A 26432-nucleotide genomic window follows, 5' to 3' on the forward strand; every position below is an offset into this window, starting at 1 on the left:
GTTTAGTCATGATTGACCTTCATAACCTGTGACACAATAAAATAGAAAGGTGAAATACAAACATTTCTGATCCACGTAAACATGTCCTGTATATTCTTAATTTAATAGATTGTAAGGTAACATTAGCCATTTATTATCAACTATATTTATAATCATCAACATTTGAATCTTAGAAAGTGTTATGTTGACAAAAATAATGGAATTTATTACCTTGTATGTTGTCTAGCCTCCTCTAGATGGCCTAGCTATCCGACCCAGCCAAACAACTACAGTAGCCTATTATAGTATCCACTTCACTAGGCCTAGCCTAAGGCCTAGTAGGCCGGCGAACCCCTAGTAGGCCCAGAGTCTAGGCCTACTAGAGTCTAGAAGGCCTAGACTAGCTTACAGTCTATTAAACTATTTAGGGTATTTAGGCTTAGACTAAAGCCTAAGTAAATCCAAATCAAACTTTTTTTGACATAAATAAACAAATAGACTGCTTTCTGTGTCAACTTTCATGTGTGTGAATGTGCAGAATGACAATTTGACTGGCTTATCAGAACTTTTTTATCAAGACTACTGAAATGAATTTAAATTTGTTGAGAACTCTTGCTTTATGTTGACTCGAATTTTGGCGATTGACATGAAAAAATGTCAAAATCAACGCTAGAAATGTACAAAACATGTCATATAGGTAAGGTTGCAGTCATCAAGAACTCAGAGTTTTTTTGTTGTGTGACATGCTATGGTTTTGTAACACTCTATTCCTGCCTTTCCCAGCAATTATGGAGAGAGAGAGAAACGCTATAACAACGTTTAAAACAATTTCCAAGCAACTTGTGATCATTTGTGTAAATATTGGCGGTCTGGCCTAATCATTTTTGGTTATTAGTTCTCAATAAAAATAGTTAGGAAACTTACCATCCATAAATTATTCAATCTTATTTATTATATGAAACAAATAACATATCAACTATTTGTGCAAATATGGGAAGAAATGATTTCATTTTATAAGTTAACATAAATAAATTGATGTTGTTTTGGCCAATCATCAAATAATGTATCTGATTATTTTTATTTTCATTTACTGTATGGTGTCAGATAAAGTGTAGCAAATATTCACAACGGTAAAACAAAGATGTTTGCAAAACTTAAAAAGAAAATTGCATTAGAGGAAGGGATTGAAGGAGGAGATCTAAAGAAAGCGTATGGGCCAGGCTCACCAGTAACATGCCGAGAGGATCAATCCAGCAGGAATGGTTCAGAAAGGGCTATATCACCATCCGGAAGTGTCTCAAGTTTAAAGGATGCTGTGTCTTTGAAATCTGATAGCAAAGAGGTAGGGTAGCGTTTTTGTCTTTTATATTGATTTCCCATTCTTAAAATAAATAATATTTTAAAAATACTTGTAGTACAGTCAACTCTACCATCAGACAACTTTGTAAAGTCAACTGACCTTTGGGCCATGTACTAAAAAGACTGTTTTCCACCAGACTTAAATTAACTACTATAACCTGTCAAATCGAATGTGACAGCTCAACTTTAACAGTGAGTCGCCACGAATATGGCTGAAAAATTTTAGCCAAACAGTTCTAACTTACTAACTACAACCTATTACTTCCAGATAAAGTGGCTGTTTTGAGCAGGGGTCATTTCATTTTACTTTTCTGTCACCTACTTTACAGTCTTTTTCAGGCCTTATCTTTTAAGACGGGAGTGTGAAATACTTCTAAAATGCCATAGGAGTCCGATTCACAACTTCTACACACCATGATACAAACAGCACACCTACACAATACCCCTGAATAATGCATGCCAACAGTCCAGTTTTAGCCAGGGTAGGCGTGATACTAGCGTGACGATCGAAATTTACATCACCGCGCTAGGGCCTACTGTAGATGGACATTGACATTGTAAATATAGCGCCCTCTGGGGTTATTGCTTATTGGTCTCGTCTCCCAGCCTACAATCATTCTCCCGGTTTTAAACGTTTTCTCTCGGATTACAGTGGAAAAATAACTGAATTTTGAAGTATATATTGTTTTTTTACAATGACAAAAAAGCTCAAACACATTCAAATATAAAATATTTAAGCCATTGTAAGACCATTTGAGTTTATTAAATTTTTCCCCTCACATACTAACCACCATGGTATTGCTTGTCACACCGCGCTCCACTCACCTCCTGGTCTCAATGATAAAATAGGCTTTGTTCAGCTAAACAACTATCACCTCCCATCTTTTGAACTGTTGACATGTAGCCTACTGTATGCTGAATGTGTCAAGGAGTACAATTTGTAGCACACCTCTAATTTTCAAAAGACCTGGTTCTTACAATACTGTACGTCCTACAATGTGTTTTCTAGAAATGAAAACATCCTCTTGACCACTCTTATGAGGTAGACAATTTATGAGATGTTCGGTTATAGATGTTCAAACTTTATCGAATGTTACAGGATATACAGTATTTCCAATATTTCGCAGAATTTAGAAATTGTATATTGTTAAATGAATTTTTTCAGGTGGCCACTAATTATAGGAGGTCACACTGTATTATGTAACCAAGGAATACAAATATATAGACCGGGTAGTCATTTCATAGGTACAGGTTTTCAATTATTTCTGTTTCCCAATGAGGTTGATTTTGGCGATACAGTATGTAACAATTAGCAGGTGTACTGTAGCTAATCAATAAAAACAATACAAAGGCAATATTGATTTCCTGTCTGATGTTTATAAATGTTTTTCCTTGGCTGTGATTTCATTTGGTAAACAACAAAAGAATTTTGTAATTTAAACAAAAAATGTTTAAACAATTAAAATGAATTATTTTATTTATATTATTTTTATTTTTAATAATCTACTTTTTTGGTAGAAAATAAAAGCTTAGATAATCGATTTCATTGTATATGTGCCTTTTACTTTAGACAAAACAATACATTATTGACATGTACAATCTACTAATTTACTTTCAGATGCTTTAATATGATCCACATCTCATTCATTTAATCTTTATTGAGCATTAAGAACAAATACAATTTATTTTTTAAAGTAAAGTACATTTTACATAATTACTGTACTGAATTTTTATAACCTGTCTTTCTCTTTCTACAAATGTGTATCTTTGAGTGTGAAAGACCTTCAAACACATAATGTTGAGTTAACCTTTGGTTTATTTTATTTTATTCATTTTGATAGTATACACAAATATTTAAAAAAAGAATATAAATATAAATCCAAAGGAAAATTACTGAAAAAAATGGCATTTATATAGGTATCAGTGGCTGGATCTCAATCGAGATAAATAAAATAAGCAAAAAGCTAAATCAAAACGATATAGTAAAACAGCCAGAAAAATTAGCAGAGCTTTCGGGCAACACTAGCCCTTCATCAGTGCAAGAGAATATATATATATATATAAACACAAGAGGCAAAGAACATTAATTCTAAACCGCCCGGTGATATACTGAAATTTAATTAATTAATTTGAAACGATAAAGATGAGGAAATCTGTGAGAATGAGAAAAAGTCGCCCCAACCGAGACTCAAACTCGGACCGCCTGCTTGATATGCAGATGTCCTAACCATTAGACCACTGGGGCTTTCATGGTATTGTTCGAACTCGATTGGATAACGACTCTTTAACATTCTCGGCGTGGTACGGCGGAACAGAGATCAAATTGATACGCCCTCATCTTTCAGTATTTTTATTCACGAGGCGGTGGAAAGAAAAAAGCAATATTAAAAAGCTGTCATCTGTACAGTAGGTGTGTCTCTCCCACTAAAAGTTAGTTTCAAGTCCTCTCTTATTACAGGTTAATGTTGCGCAATCCAAATAAATAAATCCACATATTTTTAATCAACATTTTGAAGTTTTTGAAAGAGGATTTTATTGACAATACATCTACAAAACATAAAATATAACATAAAATTCACTGAGCAGTTATCTTAAGATCAATTTTACAGTATGTACAGTTGAAGTATGCAAATTATTTTTGATACTATAATGTACTTCACTGAGACCAGTCAATTAACATACATACATAAACGTCATGTCAGCATATGGCCAACTTATTTTTTTCCATTAATATTATGGTGTTTATTATGCATGACAAGTACCATTTTTCAATACAAGGATGAAATACAGTATCAATTTTTTTTTTCAGTTTCAAATAGTTTTTTTTATTCATTTGAGAAATATTGTAGTTGTGAATTTTTATTATTAATTATGTTTTAAAAATTATTTTTTACACAATTTTATAAATGAAATGTTAATAATTGTAAATTGCAGTTAGGCCTAAAATAAACTACTGGTTACAAACAGTTTTAATAGTGCAACATTGGAGTAGAATCCCTATTTAGGGGACACCTTTGGGACTCAACAAAGGTTCCCTTTAGTCTGAATAAGCATCCCAAATGGTTTTTAGTGTAAGTGTTTCTGAAATTATTGTTCAACTATTATTACTCGACTATATTGTTATCATTAAATAATTGATTTTCATACCCAGAATTCAAAAATAATATTTTATTCAAATAAATTACTGTAATAACATTATTTATGTAATTTTAAACAATTTAAATGTATTTGTTACAGGGAGGAAACACAATGAGCAAAGCAGAAATGCTAACCCTTTTAAATAAACGAACAGAACAAGTACGCAAATTAGAAGGAAAACTGGATGAATACCATGTAATGGTTAAGGATACATTGAAAATGAAGGAAAGGCTTGAAATAGCACTTGAAAAACAACAAGATGGTAGGTAGATAACTGTATAATATTATTTCATTTTAATAATAATAATAATAATTAATCAGCAATGAATAACCAGGAGAATAACCAAAATCAGCAGGATTGAGAATAACCAAAAGCAGCAGGATTGAGAATAACCAAAAGCAGCAGGATTGAAAATAACCAAAATCAGCAGGATTGAGAATAACCAAAATCAGCAGGATTGAAAATAACCAAAATCAGCAGGATTGAAAATAACCAAAAGCAGCAGGATTGAGAATAACCAAAATCAGCAGGATTGAGAATAACCAAAAGCAGCAGGATTGAGAATAACCAAAAGCAGCAGGATTGAGAATAACCAAAAGCAGCAGGATTGAGAATAACCAAAAGCAGCAGGATTGAGAATAACCAAAATCAGCAGGATTGAGAATAACCAAAAGCAGCAGGATTGAGAATAACCAAAATCAGCAGGATTGAGAATAACCAAAATCAGCAGGATTGAGAATAACCAAAAGCAGCAGGATTGAGAATAACCAAAAGCAGCAGGATTGAAAATAACCAAAAGCAGCAGGATTGAAAATAACCAAAAGCAGCAGGATTGAGAATAACCAAAATCAGCAGGATTGAGAATAACCAAAAGCAGCAGGATTGAGAATAACCAAAAGCAGCAGGATTGAGAATAACCAAAATCAGCAGGATTGAGAATAACCAAAATCAGCAGGATTGAAAATAACCAAAAGCAGCAGGATTGAGAATAACCAAAATCAGCAGGATTGAGAATAACCAAAAGCAGCAGGATTGAGAATAACCAAAAGCAGCAGGATTGAAAATAACCAAAAGCAGCAGGATTGAGAATAACCAAAAGCAGCAGGATTGAGAATAACCAAAATCAGCAGGATTGAGAATAACCAAAAGCAGCAGGATTGAAAATAACCAAAAGCAGCAGGATTGAGAATAACCAAAATCAGCAGGATTGAGAATAACCAAAAGCAGCAGGATTGAGAATAACCAAAAGCAGCAGGATTGAGAATAACCAAAAGCAGCAGGATTGAGAATAACCAAAATCAGCAGGATTGAGAATAACCAAAATCAGCAGGATTGAGAATAACCAAAAGCAGCAGGATTGAGAATAACCAAAAGCAGCAGGATTGAGAATAACCAAAAGCAGCAGGATTGAGAATAACCAAAATCAGCAGGATTGAGAATAACCAAAATCAGCAGGATTGAGAATAACCAAAATCAGCAGGATTGAAAATAACCAAAATCAGCAGGATTGAGAATAACCAAAAGCAGCAGGATTGAGAATAACCAAAAGCAGCAGGATTGAAAATAACCAAAAGCAGCAGGATTGAGAATAACCAAAATCAGCAGGATTGAGAATAACCAAAAGCAGCAGGATTGAGAATAACCAAAAGCAGCAGGATTGAGAATAACCAAAAGCAGCAGGATTGAGAATAACCAAAAGCAGCAGGATTGAAAATAACCAAAATCAGCAGGATTGAGAATAACCAAAAGCAGCAGGATTGAGAATAACCAAAAGCAGCAGGATTGAGAATAACCAAAATCAGCAGGATTGAGAATAACCAAAAGCAGCAGGATTGAGAATAACCAAAAGCAGCAGGATTGAGAATAACCAAAAGCAGCAGGATTGAGAATAACCAAAATCAGCAGGATTGAGAATAACCAAAAGCAGCAGGATTGAGAATAACCAAAATCAGCAGGATTGAGAATAACCAAAATCAGCAGGATTGAGAATAACCAAAAGCAGCAGGATTGAGAATAACCAAAAGCAGCAGGATTGAAAATAACCAAAAGCAGCAGGATTGAGAATAACCAAAATCAGCAGGATTGAGAATAACCAAAATCAGCAGGATTGAGAATAACCAAAAGCAGCAGGATTGAGAATAACCAAAAGCAGCAGGATTGAGAATAACCAAAAGCAGCTGGATTGAGAATAACCAAAATCAGCAGGATTGAGAATAACCAAAAGCAGCTGGATTGAGCATAACCAAAAGCAGCAGGATTGAGAATAATCAAAAGCAGCAGGATTGAGAATAACCAAAAGCAGCAGGATTGAAAATAACCAAAAGCAGCAGGATTGAGAATAACCAAAATCAGCAGGATTGAGAATAACCAAAAGCAGCAGGATTGAGAATAACCAAAATCAGCAGGATTGAGAATAACCAAAAGCAGCAGGATTGAGAATAACCAAAAGCAGCAGGATTGAGAATAACCAAAAGCAGCAGGATTGAGAATAACCAAAATCAGCAGGATTGAGAATAACCAAAATCAGCAGGATTGAGAATAACCAAAATCAGCAGGATTGAGAATAACCAAAAGCAGCAGGATTGAGAATAACCAAAAGCAGCAGGATTGAGAATAACCAAAAGCAGCAGGATTGAGAATAACCAAAATCAGCAGGATTGAGAATAACCAAAATCAGCAGGATTGAGAATAACCAAAATCAGCAGGATTGAGAATAACCAAAAGCAGCAGGATTGAGAATAACCAAAATCAGCAGGATTGAGAATAACCAAAATCAGCAGGATTGAGAATAACCAAAATCAGCAGGATTGAGAATATCCAAAAGCAGCAGGATTGAGAATAACCAAAAGCAGCAGGATTGAGAATAACCAAAAGCAGCAGGATTGAGAATAACCAAAATCAGCAGGATTGAGAATAACCAAAAGCAGCAGGATTGAGAATAACCAAAAGCAGCAGGATTGAGAATAACCAAAATCAGCAGGATTGAGAATAACCAAAAGCAGCAGGATTGAGAATAACCAAAAGCAGCAGGATTGAGAATAACCAAAATCAGCAGGATTGAGAATAACCAAAAGCAGCAGGATTGAGAATAACCAAAATCAGCAGGATTGAGAATAACCAAAAGCAGCAGGATTGAGACTATTCTGCAAATTATTAAAGCAAGCATATTATTGCAATTAAACAAACAGTAACAATAAAATATCAAATACACAAATTCCCCCTCTCCACCTTCTTCCAAAAATTAAACAATATGCAAGTCTGTGTTGTAATTTGTAGTTATGGAAATATTACATGCTACTTGAAGCGACGACATAAGGTGTGAACATGTTCAATCACCAGCTATCTAATACTGCAGTTTATAGACCAACATGGTTCCCAATCCTATGTACATTAAATGCATTACTGAAATATGGTATAGACACATCGTTTTGTCAGTATGTACAATAGTGTTGTCATATTTACTTTATTATATATTATTTCTGTATTACTATTATTTACTTTTGTTTTCTTGACCACCACACAACCACATCTATGGAGTTCATTCATATGCTTCTAAGTGCATGTGGTGGCTAATGACTTTGTCTAAACAGCTGTGTGGCATGTCATGAAATCGAAAAGCAAAATATTGATATAACTTGATGATCTTAGGGCGCGTTTATACAACACGCTATTACACGCATATTCTACACGCCTACGAGAAGTGTGTTGTATAACAACAAAGAGATTCCGTGTAATGAGATTTTAATTGCAAAAAAGGCTACTTGGCTGAATCCTAAAATTTGGTGGATTCCCGGTCGCCGTTACCGTGTTGGAAGTGTCCTCAGGGTATATTTTGACCTCTCGTTAAAACAGGTCGTAATATCAATCATGTCATGCGACGTCTAACAAGATTGGGCCCATTTATTGCTGCTTCGCTGCCAGCAATCATCCTCCTACCACGTCTTACGCCTAGCCTGGTAGGGCCAACTCGTAGTGGTAGTAAGCCTCTATAGACTATCGTTTCCCACTCCAAACAGAATAAAAAATAACATCGCAAAAATGGCATCTTCTTCTATAGTGTATAGATGAAACAATGAAACCCTTAAAATAACTTTTATTAATTTAAATGAACCGAGAACAAAATAAACAACAATGCAAACGTGAACGAATACAATAATGAAAATGGTAAAAACCGCGCGAATACATCGGACAGCGAGGAGGCGACGATGATTTGTTGACAACAACCCAGCCAACAATTCAATTCAAGCGATCAACAATTTGACCTTTTATCCTAGCATGCACTGCGTGTTGATGAAACTTCCGGTACAACACGGTATCGTGATTTCTAGTATAACAGCAAACGTTAAGGTGGGTTGACCTCGGTCCGAACAACACGCTAAAAATTTAAGCCGTGTTCAAATTTAGGGTGTTGTATAAACACGACCTTAGACACCTAATATTTTATAGTTTTTTTGACTTACACCACCATAAATCTAGAAACTTATACAATCTTTTTTATTATATGACTTTCTACATATAGTTTCCATGAAACGGCTACAGGAAGCTAACGAGGAATTTCAATTAAAGCGGGCAAAGATGGTAGAAAAGTTGGAGGGCTTTGTACAAAGAGAAGATGACATGCATGGCAAGATTGAAGCTATGAATATGGTAGGTATAGTATACAAATATTTAATGTTTATACGTAAAATGGTAAAAAATGAAATAATTTTATGATGTGAAAGATGAAAGGTTCTATTTCCATTGTTTATTGAATGAAATTATTCGTTCCATTGCACAAATATTAATGAGCTTGAAGCCTGTTTTCCACTAGACTCATTAATCAATTTATATAAGCATGCATGTTTATATTTCCGATCTTCTTTTTTTTGTTCAAAAGTACGGAAAACCAATCAGTCATTGCATAGAATATTGGTTTCACACGAATATATATATTGGAATTACAAGGTTATGAAATACAGTATATTCAAACTGGAAATAGTTTTCACTTTTGTGTGAAACTAACTTAAAATTGTTGCCAATATAATTTAGAAAAAATATATAACAATTATTGTTTGTAATTAATGGAATATTAAAACATAAAAATTGGGAGCGTGCTGTCCAAGTTAAATATCCTGGAGTCTTACGAGAAATTAGAGATTTCATACAAAATAATGAAATTTAATTTTCATTTCACGTTTACAGAAATTAGAAATTGCAATAAAAATAAAAGTTAATATACCAAAAATGCTATACTATATATTTGTCCTTCACTACAAACGAAAATTTGATTCTAAAAATATTTTTGGGAAGGAGATGAATTTATTCAATTTTATATATTTTTATATGACAGGAGAAGCAGAGTTTGCAAGAACGTTTACAGAAGTTAGAGATGAGTCATTTTATTAAACTTGAAGAGAATGATGAACTACATGGCTTTCAGGTTCAGGAGATGGCAAAGGTTAAGCACATGGTGAGATTTTAAATTATCAGTTCAAATAAATAATGATTGTGAGAAAATTATTATTGTCACAACTACTGTACAGAAAACAAGAGAATAGGAAAAAACCCCAACATATGAGAATGAAAAATATGAATAGCATACTGAACTAGAAAGCCACTCCGAAAGTGCATACCTACTGTAAAATTCTCCTACATAAGATTTCTCTGGGAAAATATATATATATATATATATATATATATATATATATATATTTGTGTGTGTCTTAATGCTGTTTGTGATTTAGGCTAATTTCACTACAAGCATGTGTATGCGAGTTTGGTGTATTGGTTATGTAACAAGCCTTTCAATTAACAATAGCTTCAGTTGACTACAATAGAACAGCAACGCGAAAATCAAACAAGTTAATTTGAAAAGAAATAGGTTTTTTAAACTACTCGCATAAAAAAGGGTGCACATTAAATCAAATTATGTTTTAAAATTACAAATCACAAATTATAACTCTTGCCTCTGGTCCAAAAATGAAGTTTTTTGGACAAGTAGTTCTCTAGAAAATGCAATTTGAGTTTACTTGTTACTTTAAAACTGCTCGCCGACTCTTGAAAAATGTTGTCCTATCTTTTAACACTAGCAGGTTTGAAAAGTACACTAAAAAAATTACTTTTTGAGTAATCCTGCTAACAAACAAACAGACAAACAAACAAACACGCGATCGATTACATATACCTCCTTGGCGGAGGTAAATAAGTTATAGTTTTATGTATAGGTGGCAAACTTTGTGTTCACAATATATTATTGTGGTTTGATGGTTGTGATGCTTGGATACCAATCCACAGGTCCTCGGTTCAAGTCCTGTCATATGTCAGGATTTTTTCTCATCACAATTTGCAACTCCACTCCCAAAGACTTGTAATAAGTCTTTGTTTATGTAGAGCATCTTGTGTATATGTTTGTCGTGTGAACAGGAGAGCCACCTTTGAGAGAAGGACAGTGATTGAGTTCACTTGTGGTTATCCTTCGCAATTTGCCTAAAATTGAATAAAAAAATATGTGTGCTACATCATAAATTTGTGTAGCGTGACATTACTCTATATGATGCAATTAGTAACAAAATGTTGACTAGGCTATCTATCAAATCAACTTACTACAGGCTAGTCCATGAAATAAGATATAAATTTGCACTTATCAATTACAAACATCTTTGCAATAGCAATAGAAGTATTTTTTTGGTAAGAAATTGAATCTATAGTGTCTTTGACGCAAATTGGCTAAAATAAAATACAAAAAAAATGATGATAATATCCAAATAACCTACCTTGTTTTTTCATAACTAAATCAATATCTAATTTTGGTCATCAGTTTCATCATTGTCATCTTTTTAATTAGTTTTAATAAAAAAATATGTCTAATAATAATATTTTAATATAACTCAATAGTTTAATTGCAGTTACTATACAATACACAATAACAATTTTATATGTATTTAATTTCAAACTTTTAACTTTTAAAATATTTAGTTATATTTAGAATAAATGTTCTTGTTTTCTACAGTTTTTAAATAGTCAAGAAGAGTTAAATAAATGTAAGTCAGAAATGGAAAGTGTGAGGGAGCTGTTGAGAGATAGAAGTCAACAACTTGAACAAAAAGTATCACAGTTGGAATCTTTTAAGGCTGATAAGGATATGCTACAGAAAGAACGGTAATTATGATAAATAAATAAATGAAAATGTTTTTGTTTGTTAGTAGTTCACAGAAGTTGCTACTGTAGTTTAGTTGTTTGATTTTGTTATAATGATTGGTAAATACACTAAAACCCCCAAATTTTTACAGCAACAGACCTTTGGCCATTTGTAATTGGAAATATATGTAAACAAATTAAGGGAACTGTATTATAGTGAATTTTGAAAAATGATACACTGGTGTAAGTGACTATCAACCATGCCTGTGATTTTTTAATTTTTTTATTGACACAGTATTTTTTATTGATACCTCTTTACAACTTTTGACCTGAAATCCGATTTAATGAACTCTTTTCTAGGGTCATATATGTTTATGGACCTAATGATAATAAAACAATAAATACAAGGTTCTTTTTTGTGGCAATTTAAAGTAGGTGTAAGCTATTATTAGTGTGTCTCAACTTCCAAAAAATATTTTTCAGTATCTTAATTATTTAATAATAAGGTGTTTGTACTATGTTACTTCATTATGTACCTACTTCAATACAGTGCAATTGTACTGTGGTAACACACACAGTGTATTCATATAAATTGATTTTAGTGAAACAAACATTTAACCAGCTGTTTATAATATTACGCCTATCTACTGTACCTACCATCTGCATTTATATAAAGACTCATTTCATTCAAGTGTTTCAGCTACTGATGTTAACTATTCCATTCTCATTCCATAGGGAAACTTTCATGAGCCAAAAGATGGAAGGGGAAGGGACAATGCTACAGTTAACGCAACAGAAGAAGACTTTAGAGGGAACTGTTGCCAGTTTAGAAAAAGAATTAAAGGAGGTAAGGATTTATAGTACAAACTTTTTGCAAAAAGTACAATGCCTGTTTATTCTACAAATGATAAACAATGATAAATAGATGAACATACATTTAATTACATAAAACAAAAGGTACTTAGTTTTCATTTGACCTATAGGATAACCATTGCAAATAGTATTTTTTTAAATCCAATCAAATGACGGCATGATCAATAAAAACAATAATATTGTCATATCATTACTGTTACTGATCATGGTGTTATTTGATGTTTGTTTCAAATAGATTCAGTTCCTTATAGTATGTTTTTTTATCTGAATGCTATACAATGCAAATCATTTTTTATGTACAAAATAAACCATGTGAGTGGGAGAAAAAACTAAGAGACATAGTAAGGCCAAACTAGACCTACAAAATTGTAAAACGCTTAGTTAAAGTACATTCAATATATAATATACTAACATTCATCCTGTGTCAGTTCTTAAGTATCTGCTGTTCCTACTGTACTAGCCTCTATATCACTAAATAAGCCATTGCCACAACAAACACAGAGATTGTGCTTGACACATCATACTACTAGCATTTCATGTTTTAAATAAAATATGTATTTTCTTTATAGAAAAATGCAAAACTATATAATATAGAGTCAAATCTGAATGCATTACAAGATAGTTATGACACAATAAAGCATCAGAAAAGTATACATTCAAAACAGGTAACAACATTTTAACTTCTGTTGTCATTTTAATATTCAATATTTTAACAAATTGTTTTATTAAATTTTACTCACTATCATTATGCTTCATTTTAATATATAACTAACATTTTGTCAGTATAATCATTTTGTTTATATTTCTCTAAAAATGTTGTTTAATCATAATTTCAATTTATTATACTGAACTGAACTATTGCTTTGCTTTAAAATTGTAGGCACTTTATTTCAAGTTAAATTGCTTATTTTAAAATGATTATCAACTAGTATACAGTACTATAAATATGACCATTGCCCATAGCAAAAACAGTAGTAGATTTAAAATAGATTTAGGTAGATATAGCTCTATCCTTAATAGTAGCCTTAGTAGTACTTTTTTTCTAATATTTTTTTCTATAAATTTTGCTCTATTCTGCAAAAAAAAACCCCATATTTTAATTAGCATCCTTGCAATTGGTAATTTCTTTTTATACATTGTATTGACAAACTAGACCAGTGTGTGCAATATTTTATGACCATGCTTGTCAAAATAAAAACAGTATAAAGCTATAGAAAGAAATGATATGCATGGCATTAGTATTTTTTTTCTCACTAGTTTGATTAGTTTATTTTCCCTTTCCCATTGCCTAGCAAAGCTCAAAAGTTTACACACATCGAGGCACACACCATACAGTACGCCAATACTGGCTCCCTGGTGTGTGTGTGTGTAATTCGTGAGTTTTGCTAGCCGATATGAGGTATTAGAATTAGATATATTTATTTAGCTACTTTACTTTACTTTGCATGTTAAAAATAGTGATACATTACACTTAATTGTAAGAGAATTAGAATTGAAAGTTAGATAATTGCTTATACAGTTAAATCGATAACTAAATAAATTTTACTTGATGAATGATTACGGTTAAAATATGATTAGCATTGTTTTTTGATACATTTGTAGATATATAAGAGGATTTGTTTTATGCTGTACATACTTTTTGTGGTTGCCCTTATTTGTTATTATTTTATGTCTTCCTTTCCCACAATCCATTGCTGCTGGAAACAGACACAGGTAAAAGTTAACTGTTGTTATCATACCCTAAAGTTCTTCCTAAACCCAAGCATCTTGTAGTCGTGTTGGTGGCCGAGGCTGTTATTCACCAAAAAAGCGTCTTCTCCCCACTCGTGATGCCTTAATGCGTTTTACTGTTGACATCTTGTTTTAAAAATTGCTCTTGTTTGTGTCCTACAGTATTCTCTCTCATTTCCCATGTTTCACCCTCTGTCCTTCTGAAAACCCTCTCATTAGTGTTTGTGTTGGTTATTCTGTACATTGCCACCTATAGAATGGTACTAAAACTGAGAGTATTACAAATTGTAAAAATTAGAAAGAAGGAATGTTTAAAAAAAAATGTATAATGAATACAGTGTAAATTGTACATTGTGTCTAATATCCTTGTAGAGTGTATACTACAATATCTATCACAGGGCCGTAGCCAGGATCTGTCAAGGGGGGGTTCGGACACTAAATATTTGGGTCAACCCCCCCCCCCCCCTTCCCCAGCCTGATGCGAAGCGAATTTTGTTAAATGACACCCCTAGATGGCCAGAAAAGACACTCTCGTGCAGCATGCTATATAACCAATGAGCAAAAAGATCGTACTTTTTTCCTCCTCCTCAAACACGTCGATAATTTAAAGGACGATAACTATTTGTTGCCGTATGTTAGATGCGCGTGCTCTGTGTGCGGAACCGCCGATTGTTTGATCATTTACTCCGTATTTTGTTTTGCGTTCAAGTTCAATGCGAACGTACATCTAGGAGCAGCCCCGAAAAAAGCACACTGGTTGAAGGCAAATGCTATTTGCTAGCTCTATAATATTTATTTACAGCAATTTGTTGAGGAATATAAATATGTAAATAGGTGATATTGATACATTTTAGTACGTATCGGCTGGTGGTCTAGAAAAAAATAATCGGATGCCATAATGTGAACTACAGTACTTGATACCATAGATATTATAGTGTAAAATATTAATATTCACTATCCTCTATGATACATTATACTTCATAGTCGCACATAAATACTGATGTACGTCGGAAGGCTATACTTTATGCATGCTGCCTGACTGCCAGTGATCTAAACAATTGGTACGCAGTTGTCTGGCGGTGTCCTTTGTACGAATCGTTCGTGCGCCAGCTCGCTATGAGACGCGTCAATATCATGTTACATGCAGGGACCAAACATTTATTTTTCAGGTTAAAATCGGCAATTCATTTGCAGCTTTTAGAAATTTACAGACACGTATCACTAGTTGACGCTCATACAGAGAAGAAGGTTCACGAACAAGTTTACGAATTTTTCAATTTACAAACAACTTTTTGTACTGTAGGGCACGTATTTGGAGGATTTTTGGAGATGAGGGTGAGGTATTGGGCATGTCGGGGATGGGGGTTCGCAGTTGGTTAAGGGGGGTTTGCTGTAAAGGGGGGTTCGCCCGAACCTTAAAAACCCCCCCCTGGCTACGGGCCTGTATCAAGTAGTAGTTGTATCTATTGTAGTACTGTAAGTGTATACATTGTAATTTCTTTTTCTCTAGCTAAAGTAGAATGTTCATGGTAAAAATCTTAATACGCTATAATTTTAACAATTTAATATTATTGGAAAAATAACATTTTTTATTGTATTTTGTATTGAGGTGCATGTGTTTACCAAGGGACAAACGTCTTGTAATTTAATTTGACAATAATCACAAATTTGGTTCATAATTAAACAATTGTTTGCACATTGCATGGTTTGCATGATGGATATGTTTCAATTTAAAAACACCATTTAGTTGAAGTGTGTTATTATTTACATATACATTATCTACAAACACAAAATAAATAAAATGAATACAAACTAATAGATTTGTTACACCATTGTCGCATAGTACATGTGTATTGATAGGTTGTCTGGACAGATCTACCACCATAGTTATTAAAATGTCTAAAACAAACATTATGATTGATTTAACCAAATCACATGATGTTCTCAGTTGATTGAATTCTGCATAACATTCACATTGATGAATAATTTTTAGTTTTCAATATAAACAGAAAATATGCAAATAACATGTGGTTGATTGTTTTTAAGGGTTTCATATTTCATACAGCTTATATATATTAAAAAGATAATTGACATGTTCATAATTTTACTATAAGCTGATTCTTCATATTTCTGTTTATATTTCTAGACAAATAATTTATTTGAAGAGAAGGAGACAATGATTAAACAGTTACAAGAAAAAGTAGAGGTATTAGAACAAAGGCTACAAGATAATAATCTATCTGAAGATGAGCAGTATACTGCAGTAGTTAAGGAAGTAAGTGGTTGTGTGCACTATAAACAACTGGTTGATCATGTTGACCATGATGATATACAGTCAACTCTCCCAATATCCCCTAAAACAAACATTTTTATTCAGATTTAAAGGTTGAATTACACCACATATGTAGTTCTAAAAAGAATTGTTGAGTTTCCTAACGTTTTGATTAATAATATGCTTCTCTAACGTTTGAGGCATCAAATGATCATCATTATCATTATCAAAGCATATTAAATTGGGGAGGATTCTAATTGGAAACCAAAGCTACTAAAGACCACTAAAACCTGGGTCCCAAAAGTGGTCTTTAATTGGAGGGAAACCTGTAATTTCATTGTTATGTAATTTGAGTACAGTATGATTGAACAATTTATTTTTGGCCAACTTCCGTACCCATGATCCATGAAACTATACTCTGTCTGAATGTATTTAAATTAAATTTTGAAAACCATACTTTTTGCAAAAAATTAGGCATTTTTGGGCTAGCCCAACATTCTTGGCTATTGAGAGAGTTGTATTTAGTATATAGATAACCTGTCTTGATCAATTAAATTGTAATACATGTGACACTGTTGCAACTATGCCCGAAACCGACCCTACACTTACAAATAATGACCATTATTAATGATATCTTAAATTCTGTTCTAAGTTTTGAATTCTTTCCATTTTGTTATGTATCTTGGTTTGCTTTTTGTAATGTCCTCTCCATTTCTGGAGACTTGTTGTTGGATAAATTGAAATTGAATTGAAATTTGTACATTTAAATACCATTATCTCAGTCATTGTAAATTACTTTATTGGCTTTAATATTTCCAAGAAACAGACAATTGTTTTTCAGTGACAACAATTTATTAAAATCATAATAGATTGAAATATGTAAATGTTTGTTGAGTGGTGGTTGTACACTTTCCCATTCAGTTTCTGTTTTTCTTTTACTTTCTTTTTATTTTGATATTTTTGCTTGATTTCATTTAAATTTAAATATTTAAAATTATTTTGTAGAGAGATTCTCTTGAAGAGAAACTTGAAGAAACACGAAAAAGTCTTATGGAGAGCAAAAATGCTGCAAATGAAAAGATTTGTCTTCTAGAAAACCAAGTAAGTCTTGATAAGTTTTACTGGGCAAGCGAGAAACTTACCATAGTTATTGGCCTGTTCACACATGTAAAATAATTCGGTAATAGTACTTCATACAAATGTGGCACATTTGAAAATATGTTACAATAATAATTGTTTGCAATTGTTTTATGCAGATTTCCAATTTAAATATAAAGATGGGAGAAGATACAGAAGAGCTTCGAGATAAATGTAAAGACCTTGAGCAAGTAAAGATAAACTTCACAACGCAAATTAGTAATTTACAAGCTAGATTAGATGCCTCTGAAGAAAATGCTACCAAACTACACAAGACAATTGCATTGAAAGATACTGAAATAACATCACAGGTATTGTGTTTTATTTTGTTTTTCAAAATTTAAGCATAACTATTTTTATTACAAAGAAATATCACAATATTTATTTTTCAATGATATTTGTTACTGTATTATAATAGTAGTAATAACTTCATTAAATATGATGGAAAGATTTTTCAAATTGGTTAGTTAGAAAAGTTTTGTTCTTTGAGTTAAACCTGATACCGTAATAGTATACAAACATTCTTTTCTTTGAGAGTGTTTTTTTTAAATGTGCTGAGATGCCTGAAATAGTATTGTACTATTCGCTGATTGCCTTCAAATGGTATAGCCCTACTATTCAGGCACTGAGGCATGTAGATTTAACCCCACACCAAGTTGTGACATCATTTATTGGCAAAGAGTAAATACTTAAATACAGTATCTCCATTTGTATGATGATATTGAAAACATTACATTTTTTTTGGTAGAAATCTAAGTTGGACTCACAGGTGCTATCATCTCAAAATCATGTAAGTGAGTTAAAGAAACAGTCATTAGAATCTATGAAGATGTTGCAGGAGAAAGCTGCAAGCCTGGAGGCTCAAGTGTCTGCCTTGGAAACTGCCAGGGACCTAGATAAAAATGCATCTAGCCATAGAATTGTAAGTGTTCATTCTTAACAACTTTTATCTTTTATTACATTTACAATAACAGAGAGTCTTGTGCAAATTTACGCTTATGGTTTGTCAAACATTTTCTTTCTGTTTGAAGTCACAAATCGTCTTTTATGTATAGACCTAGAAAGTTGATGAAGGCTAAATTGTGATGTCACCATTTGCTGATTTAGGCCTACATTTTATGCTTTGTATAGATTTACATTAAAAAAAACTCTACAGGATAATAAAATAACAGAATAAATATGTATGAGTTGCTTTTATACTTGTAGTCCATGTTAGAAAGTCTACAAGATGAATTTTTAGAAAAAGAAATTGAACATGAAAAGAAAATATCTGAAATGGAAGACAAACATGAAAACTTGAGGGTTAGTATTTTTCATTAATTCTTTAATTTTTAATATCACTATTATTAATTATTAAAAAGATTTTATTTTAATGATATTGAAATGGTATATTGTTGAAATTGGTTGATGTTATATATGATTTAACACCTCATGAGCATTCATTTATTTGACTGATGTCCTGGCATCAATTAAAGAATTGAGCAAATTATTACATTCAGATATAAAATAATAATTTAGTTATTTGTCAAATTAAACTTCAGTTTTATTGTATATTATATATATAGTGACTTTATGCCATGCTTGCAGTTATTACAAAATATTTGAAATAAATGATTTTAGTGCCTTATAATTCAACATAGTTTTTACTGCAAATTGCGTGTCTATAAATAGTAATTGACTTTCAGTACTGAAATAGCATTTTTTCAGTGCTATACAAATTGGAAAATTTGAATAGTTTTTGTTGATTTTATTGGTTGTGTATATGTTTGGTTCTTAGGTCAAAATTAAAGAGAAAGATAAAGAATGTACTGAAATAGTGTCAGAGTTAGAAGCTGTCCGTCAGCTTGTGGTAACACTCCAGAAAAAAGTAAGTAACTGCTATCAATGTCTATTTTTAGTGGATTTTTAATTGCATGTCAAAGGGCAATACCAGCAGGATATGATGTTGCCGTCCATACTAATTTCATGTGCAATTAGAATATACAATAAGCAATTTAAATAATAAGTGTTCAGTATTTTTAAAACTTAATTGATCATAGTGCAACTTTATCAAGTCCTGTTTTTTACATTTTACTCTTTTTACTTTACTATTTTTACATTTTAATATTGTAATGTTTTGTGTGTATACGAATTAGAATTACTTATGTATTTTACAATAAATTTGAACTTGAACTTACTCTAAGCAAAACCATTGTCCTGACTGTCATGTCATGGAGACTCTTTAAAAAAGCCAGTAATTGTGTAATCTTTTATTTGTTGGCAATCCCCTGCACAAATGAAAAAATTTAATATGGATGATTTTATCTTAGGCATTTTCTTCAACAAGATGAGTAGCTTTGTATAAAATGTCTTTTAGATTTGTAAAGAGACTAGTTTTTCTGTAAATGTTAGTAGTTTATTAATGTTATTAATTTATGTTTTTTAAATGCTTTTCCAAATAGATTAAAATCAAATCAACTATCCAGGGCATTTTTGTTCCAGTATTTTTACAAAATTATGAATAACATTAAATTCTGTTTTTTAAACAAAGATAAAGCAGAATGAAGAAAGCTTAAGTGAAAAGGAAAAAGAAATAAAGCAATTACAGACTGACATTAAAGAAAAAGAAAAAAGGATACAATTACAAGAAAAAGGTAAAATGAAATCATAAACTCACATCTTGGAAAATGTGATCTCAAAACCAAACTTTCTACAGTAGAAGCATTTTTCATCAAGAAAAACACATTGAGAGAAGACTTTGTGAAATACCATATTACATTCAGGGCCATGTTTCTACGCAAAAAAGCAAAAAATAATTAGATAGTTTGTGAATAAATTACTTTTATTTTCAATGTAAAAAATTTCTTATTTGCTGCAAAATTGAAGCATTTCAACACATAATTATATTATGTATTGCAGTCATTTTCTGATTATCATTGTATACACACAACACAAATATCAATTATTGTCTTGATTTGAACCTCATGTTGGCGAATTATAATAATTATATTTCAACGATTTCAATTTCTATAAAAACAGTTTCCTTTGGAGAAAAATCAGCAGAAATAGTTTATTAGATTTTGTTTTGTTTTTAAGTAGATGCAACCCTAAATGTTTATTATTTAAGTCAGGTGGCTTAACTCCAAAAAATGAGGAAAACGTTATATGGTGGACAAAAGCGCCAAATTTGGCATGGAGCTTCGTTGGGACCTACCAATTGATTTTTGCCTAGGAGCCACTCAGGTTGTAAATTATTTTTCAAGATAGCGGCCAAAATCCAAAATGGCCGCCAATAAATTGGAAAATCACATTTCATTTGTTGCAGAAGTCACATAGACAAATGAACTATCAAAACATAAGTATTCATGGTCATTGAAACATATTTTAGACATGTTGCATGACATGGGTCATTCGTTGTTAAGATGGTGGCCAAAATCCAACATGGCTGACAGTAGCCTAAACTGGATCATCATATCAATCGCATATAGGTATCAAACGAAGTAGGAAAACATGGAGTAGGCCTAATCATGGTCAATGAAACATATTTTAGACATGGTACATAATATAGGTCACTCGTTGCAAAGATGGTGGGAAAAATCCAAAATGGCTGCCAGTAAACTAGGAAATCACATACAGTATCTGTGGACGGCAGAAGTAATATGTAAATGAAGTAGCTGTAGTAAATGGAGGAGGTGGTATGTAAATTACAAGTAACTGTACAAAAAATCTATAAAAAAAAGTTATAACCAGTTCAGTTTCTGAAACCACATAAAATGTGGTATTTTTGGGAAAATAAAGATTGAGGGCGCTGTTCACATAAGTAAAAGTACACTTTTTTACCTGTAACTAACTAAGTTTTTGTCAGAATATTTTATTAAGATAATGAGTGACTTTATGTGATAATGGTTACAAACTGTTTTTTTTTTGTAGAGAAACATTCATTAGAAAACAGTAATAAGGAACTTTGTCAGAAGATTGAGCTACAAAGTAAACAAATGAGGGCAGCAGACAATGAATCACAGAAAATATTACAAGAAAAAATTGATGAAGTTAAAACATTAAAACAAGAAATTGTGACAAAAGAGGATGAAATTAAACAAATTAATGATAAGGTTTGTTAATAATGGAATACTAAGTTTTTAAGGTAGGAAAATTAAGAATTGGATAGTTATACAAATATCCAAGAAAGAAAATACTCCCTAGTATTAATACCAATCTTTATTTAAAGCGCCACTTTATTTCACAGCCTTCTTTCATAGTTTTAATTTTGCTTGTCAAAAAGAAAATTCATCATCATCAATTGATGTTTTAGTAACAAAGTTACTCTTCTTTGCCTGTTTCTGTGAATGAATTTCTCCTGGCCTTTAAGGCTAAATATTTTCTGTTTATTTTAAATAATTTTTTCTAAATATGTTTTTTTTTCAATTTTGTAGGTACTGCATAAACACATTGTTGTCTGCTGCATAAGCTTTCTATGACGTTTCTATACTCATTCAGTGTGCTGTAGGAATAAACTCACAACTACCTTTTTGTTTAATTCTGTTTCTAAATACAGGTGACAGATCTTGAGAAAATCATTGAAACTTCAGCTCCTGAACTATCACCAGATGAGATCCAGAATTTAAAAGATGATGCTGGAGAGAAGGAGAAGACAATTCAGGGTCTAGAAGAGCAATTGGTTGAGAAGAATAAAGCAATCAAAATGCAGCAACAGAGGCTAGCAGACCTCAAGAAAACACTACAAAGGGAACTGGTAAGTTAAAATGGTAAATATACCCGAATACTCTTTTGTGGTATTATTTAAATAAGATTATAAACATTTCTGGAATTATGAAAATATATCATGAATGAAAAACATTAATCTTGATCTGCATCAATACAATACTTATTTCCTTTATTCCTATGGATAAGATTCTAGAAAATATTATAAATAATTGTAATGGAATTTTCACATGTGGACATATATGCTTGCTCAAAAACGTATAGAGTAGTGAACACAAGTGAGACACGTGATGTCTAAAAACTACTAGCATTTAAGAAGAAAGAGATATATTGTAAAGAGACAATTTTTTTTTTATAGAAAATGCAATCTGGTAGTGGTGGAGGTTATAACTCATCAGATGAGGATCCTCGTCATGCCCGTGATAACAATCATCTTGCCCCGAACAATTTACCTCGTGTGTCAACGTCACCAGCTGCTATAAGTAGCATCGGTAATGCCAAGAATGACCTACGCGAGATCAACTTCCAGTATCTAAAACATGTTGTGTACAAATTTATATGTAGTACTGAAATGGAGGTAATAATTATAGCCATTATGGAATATGTGTGATCCTCCTACTGACAGGATGTATCACTTAATGTGATTGTTGAAAATCCAACTTCTATCATTTTCTTTCTCTCTCCTATGATTTTTTGTTGTTGCTGTAATATCTTAAAGTATGCTATTAACATGAAACATAGAAATTGTACACTTTCAGTGTGATTTACTTTTGTGACATCATTTACTGTACATCAGTTAAAAAAAAAACATGTTTGTGCATGTAATATCTTAACACACTGTAGTAACCAGAAACGTGAAAACTTCTACAAACTTTCACCTTGGTCTCAAATAGAAAAGATGCTTTTATTTTGCTTGAAATATTATTAAATATCAAACTCTCTTGTTGTAAAGTTACAATTAGCTTTTTTGAGTATGTATTAACTATGTTCATTTAAAGACTACTGCCTAATTATTTAGTTATATTATGTATTATAATTATGTTTATTTATATAATTTTGTAAACTTCTATTGTTGTACTTTTCAGGCTCTGCAGTTATTAAAGGCAGTAGCAACCGTTTTAGAATTAACACCTACAGAAGTTCAAGGAATCAAGCAGGTGATAGAATGGAAGGTAATTCATAATTTATTTATATGTACAGTATACTTCAAGTAACGTAAATCATTGCAAAATGTTCCACAATATTGGTGGGTTTTTCCCAGGCCTAAATAACACACCTGAAAGTGCCTAGCAGTGTGATCATGCTTTTATACCAACAATTTATTTTTTTCGAACAGCAAAATGTAGAAATAACCTGTAAATACTGGCCTGAATTATTGCTTACAGGTCAAACTGAAAAAACCTTCTCCCACTCTTCCAAAGATGCACTGTGTTCTTCAAAATGTAAATTATGTATAACCTCCAAAACTATGGATGACGAGAGCCTTAAGCTCTGTCTACACTATCAAACTAGTTTGACAACGAATGTGTGATGCACTCAATATGGTAGTAATACAGTATGACATCATCCTATCCATAAATGGGCACACCATATTTTTCACATAAAGATTGATAATGTAGACAGAGCTTTAAACATGTGCCAATTTCAGGGCGTAAGGTTTTTGCAGTGTTCTTTATTTATATGCTTAATAAAAATGACATGCCCATACTCAAAATTATTATTATTATTCAAAATGATTACATTTTTAAACATACACATTGTATAATTATGTATTATTTGTATTTATTGTCTTATTCTGCCATTCCTGTGTATGATTTGATGTTTATTATCAATCATTTAAATTGTTTTTGTTTTTATAGCAATCCTGGTTTGGTTCCAAGCCATCCCAGAAGAAAGGTTTCATTTCTCACAGGTGATTATCAAAGAATGTTTCCAGTAATGAAACAAATTTACACAGTGGTCAAGCAAAATGATCCAATGATCATCTGAAGTGATAAAATTTAAATGCATTGGTTCATGGAAATATAAATGAATAGAAAGTAATGTAGTAGATATGTAAATGTAACACATACATTGTCAATTACAACTTAGGGTCTTATAGTCTTTTCACATCTGCATCTTCATTCAGTGCCTTGAGCACTTTGTGGATATAGATAGATATTATTATCTTATCTTAATATAAAATGTAACAACTTGTAACACGTTATACAGTGTTGAATCTCTAGACTTATTACATGTTTTCACACACGCATACGCGAACCTCGTGAAATCTTGCACTATTTTATTACTATGATTGGTCAGTTAAACCTGGTTTCAAATTGTAACAAGTTGTTACATGTTGCAGATGTGAAAAGGGTAAGCAAATCAATTGATCTCTATCAAATGTAGAAAATATGATATAAATTCACAGGTATAGACAACATTCTAAACTGTTTTGTTATATACGGTTTTGTTATATACGGTATACAGTATTAATCTGTGAAAATGATAGAGCCGCCCCAACCAAGATTCTGTATCTAGCCAAATGTTTCTAGTTTGAATCGTGGTTGGAGCGCCTTTTTGTCATTTTCATAGATTTCCTCATCTATAATGTTTCAAAATTACAAAATTTAATATATTATACAATATCTAAATAGAAAAAAAAGATCCAATTGACAAAATATAGCATTGTGTGTGATTAATGGCTAGGCCTAACTTACCACTACTAGTACTAGACAAGTGTTTATTTTATTTCATTTCATTTTTAATACCAGTGGGAACCTGGGAAATCTTGCGAAAAAACCTTATAAATTACAAAAATAGTTTTAAAAATACAATTTTAAAAGTCCTAATTGGACAGTATATTTTACAGTTAATCACAATTTACTTGTTGGTGACAGCAAATTTGGGTTTTTATATGTGAGAGGTTTTGATCCATAAATGATCAAAATGTCGTAATTTCAATCACTGTTTTTGGTTTTAATGTTAAGAGATACCTACTTATAGAGATATAGTGACAGCATATAATTGTATATACATAAATTATTATTATATTATTAATCTATATAAACTCATGTTTGTGTTCATTCCTGTATAATATTAGCTTGCATATAGGCATGCTCACAAACAAAAAACTATTTGCTTAAATCTATCCTGGAATGTGAGCAAAGTCAGTGGTCACAAAGTTTTGTGTATAGATGTATATTGAATGGTTTTCACAGAATACCATAACCATACTAATTTATTATTGAATTGAAATTATTTTACACTTTACACAGTATGTTTATTCAATTACAGTATAATAAATCAAATTAAGAAATGAAATTATAAATATGTATATTTTAGTAACTGTAAATAACAAATGTCACACTAATGCTATTTGCCATTTGGTAATAATATTCAGAAATGGTTTGAGAATTAATACTTTATCAGACTTTAAGTATACTGTTACTGGTGCAAATTTTCCACTAAGTTTATAGTATGGATTCAGGTTTTCTTTTAAGAATTAAACTGTGCTGTAGGTAGGGTTTTCTTGGTTTTTGGCAATTAATCTGAGGGAGCTTAATATTACTGCATAGAGGTATTCTAGTATTGTAACTGTAAATTGTTGTAGATGAATGTTATATTAAAATGTATTATAATACAATTTTATATTATACAAGAGTAAGCGCTGTATGTTCAGTATCCATTTCTTTGAATTATATATATATTTATTTTTAAAAGAGAAGAAAATGTCTCCCAATATAGAAAAAACAAAACACTAATTAAAACAGATATACTTTACTAAAATATTATTTAAAAAAATGAATAATTTTAAAATCTAAAATGAAAATTATCGAAAGTGCTATTAAAGGTTGAATCACATAAATATAGTATCAACTGTAATTGAATCCGAGCATGTAATATAGTATGAAAATGAATGATTTCATTCAACAAAATTAGCAGTAAACTTTATTTGAATTTCAACATCTACATAGTTGAGGAAGCTGCGCTTGGGATATTTAAAGGCAACAATACTGACTTTTTTAACACTACCTAGTTGAAAGTCTCTATTGTTAGCAAGTTTTACCAAGCTTCCTCGCCATTGATTTACAAGTCAAACGTTAAAATGGCACAATTGATAAACCATGTAGAATTCCTCCATGG

At 31.7% G+C, this 26432-nt stretch overlaps 1 protein-coding gene across 1 annotated transcript; it reads left to right on the forward strand.

Moving 5' to 3' along the window:
- The first annotated feature begins 48 nt into the window (after nucleotides 1–48).
- On the forward strand, nucleotides 49–24575 carry LOC140046528 (uncharacterized). The gene is made up of 20 exons (XM_072091206.1): nucleotides 49–116; nucleotides 1084–1321; nucleotides 4576–4738; nucleotides 8997–9124; nucleotides 9807–9926; nucleotides 11466–11614; nucleotides 12329–12440; nucleotides 13036–13131; nucleotides 16344–16472; nucleotides 17475–17570; nucleotides 17726–17917; nucleotides 18355–18528; nucleotides 18813–18908; nucleotides 19384–19473; nucleotides 20137–20239; nucleotides 21516–21697; nucleotides 22141–22338; nucleotides 22666–22884; nucleotides 23393–23479; nucleotides 24167–24575. Exons 2-20 carry the CDS (start codon nucleotides 1121–1123, stop codon nucleotides 24221–24223), a joined length of 2592 nt encoding a protein of 863 aa, XP_071947307.1. The 5' UTR covers nucleotides 49–116; nucleotides 1084–1120; the 3' UTR covers nucleotides 24224–24575.
- Nucleotides 24576–26432: the final 1857 nt, after the last annotated feature.

Source organism: Antedon mediterranea, chromosome 4, assembly GCF_964355755.1.
Source record: "Antedon mediterranea chromosome 4, ecAntMedi1.1, whole genome shotgun sequence".
NCBI classification, from domain to species: Eukaryota; Metazoa; Echinodermata; class Crinoidea; order Comatulida; family Antedonidae; genus Antedon; species Antedon mediterranea.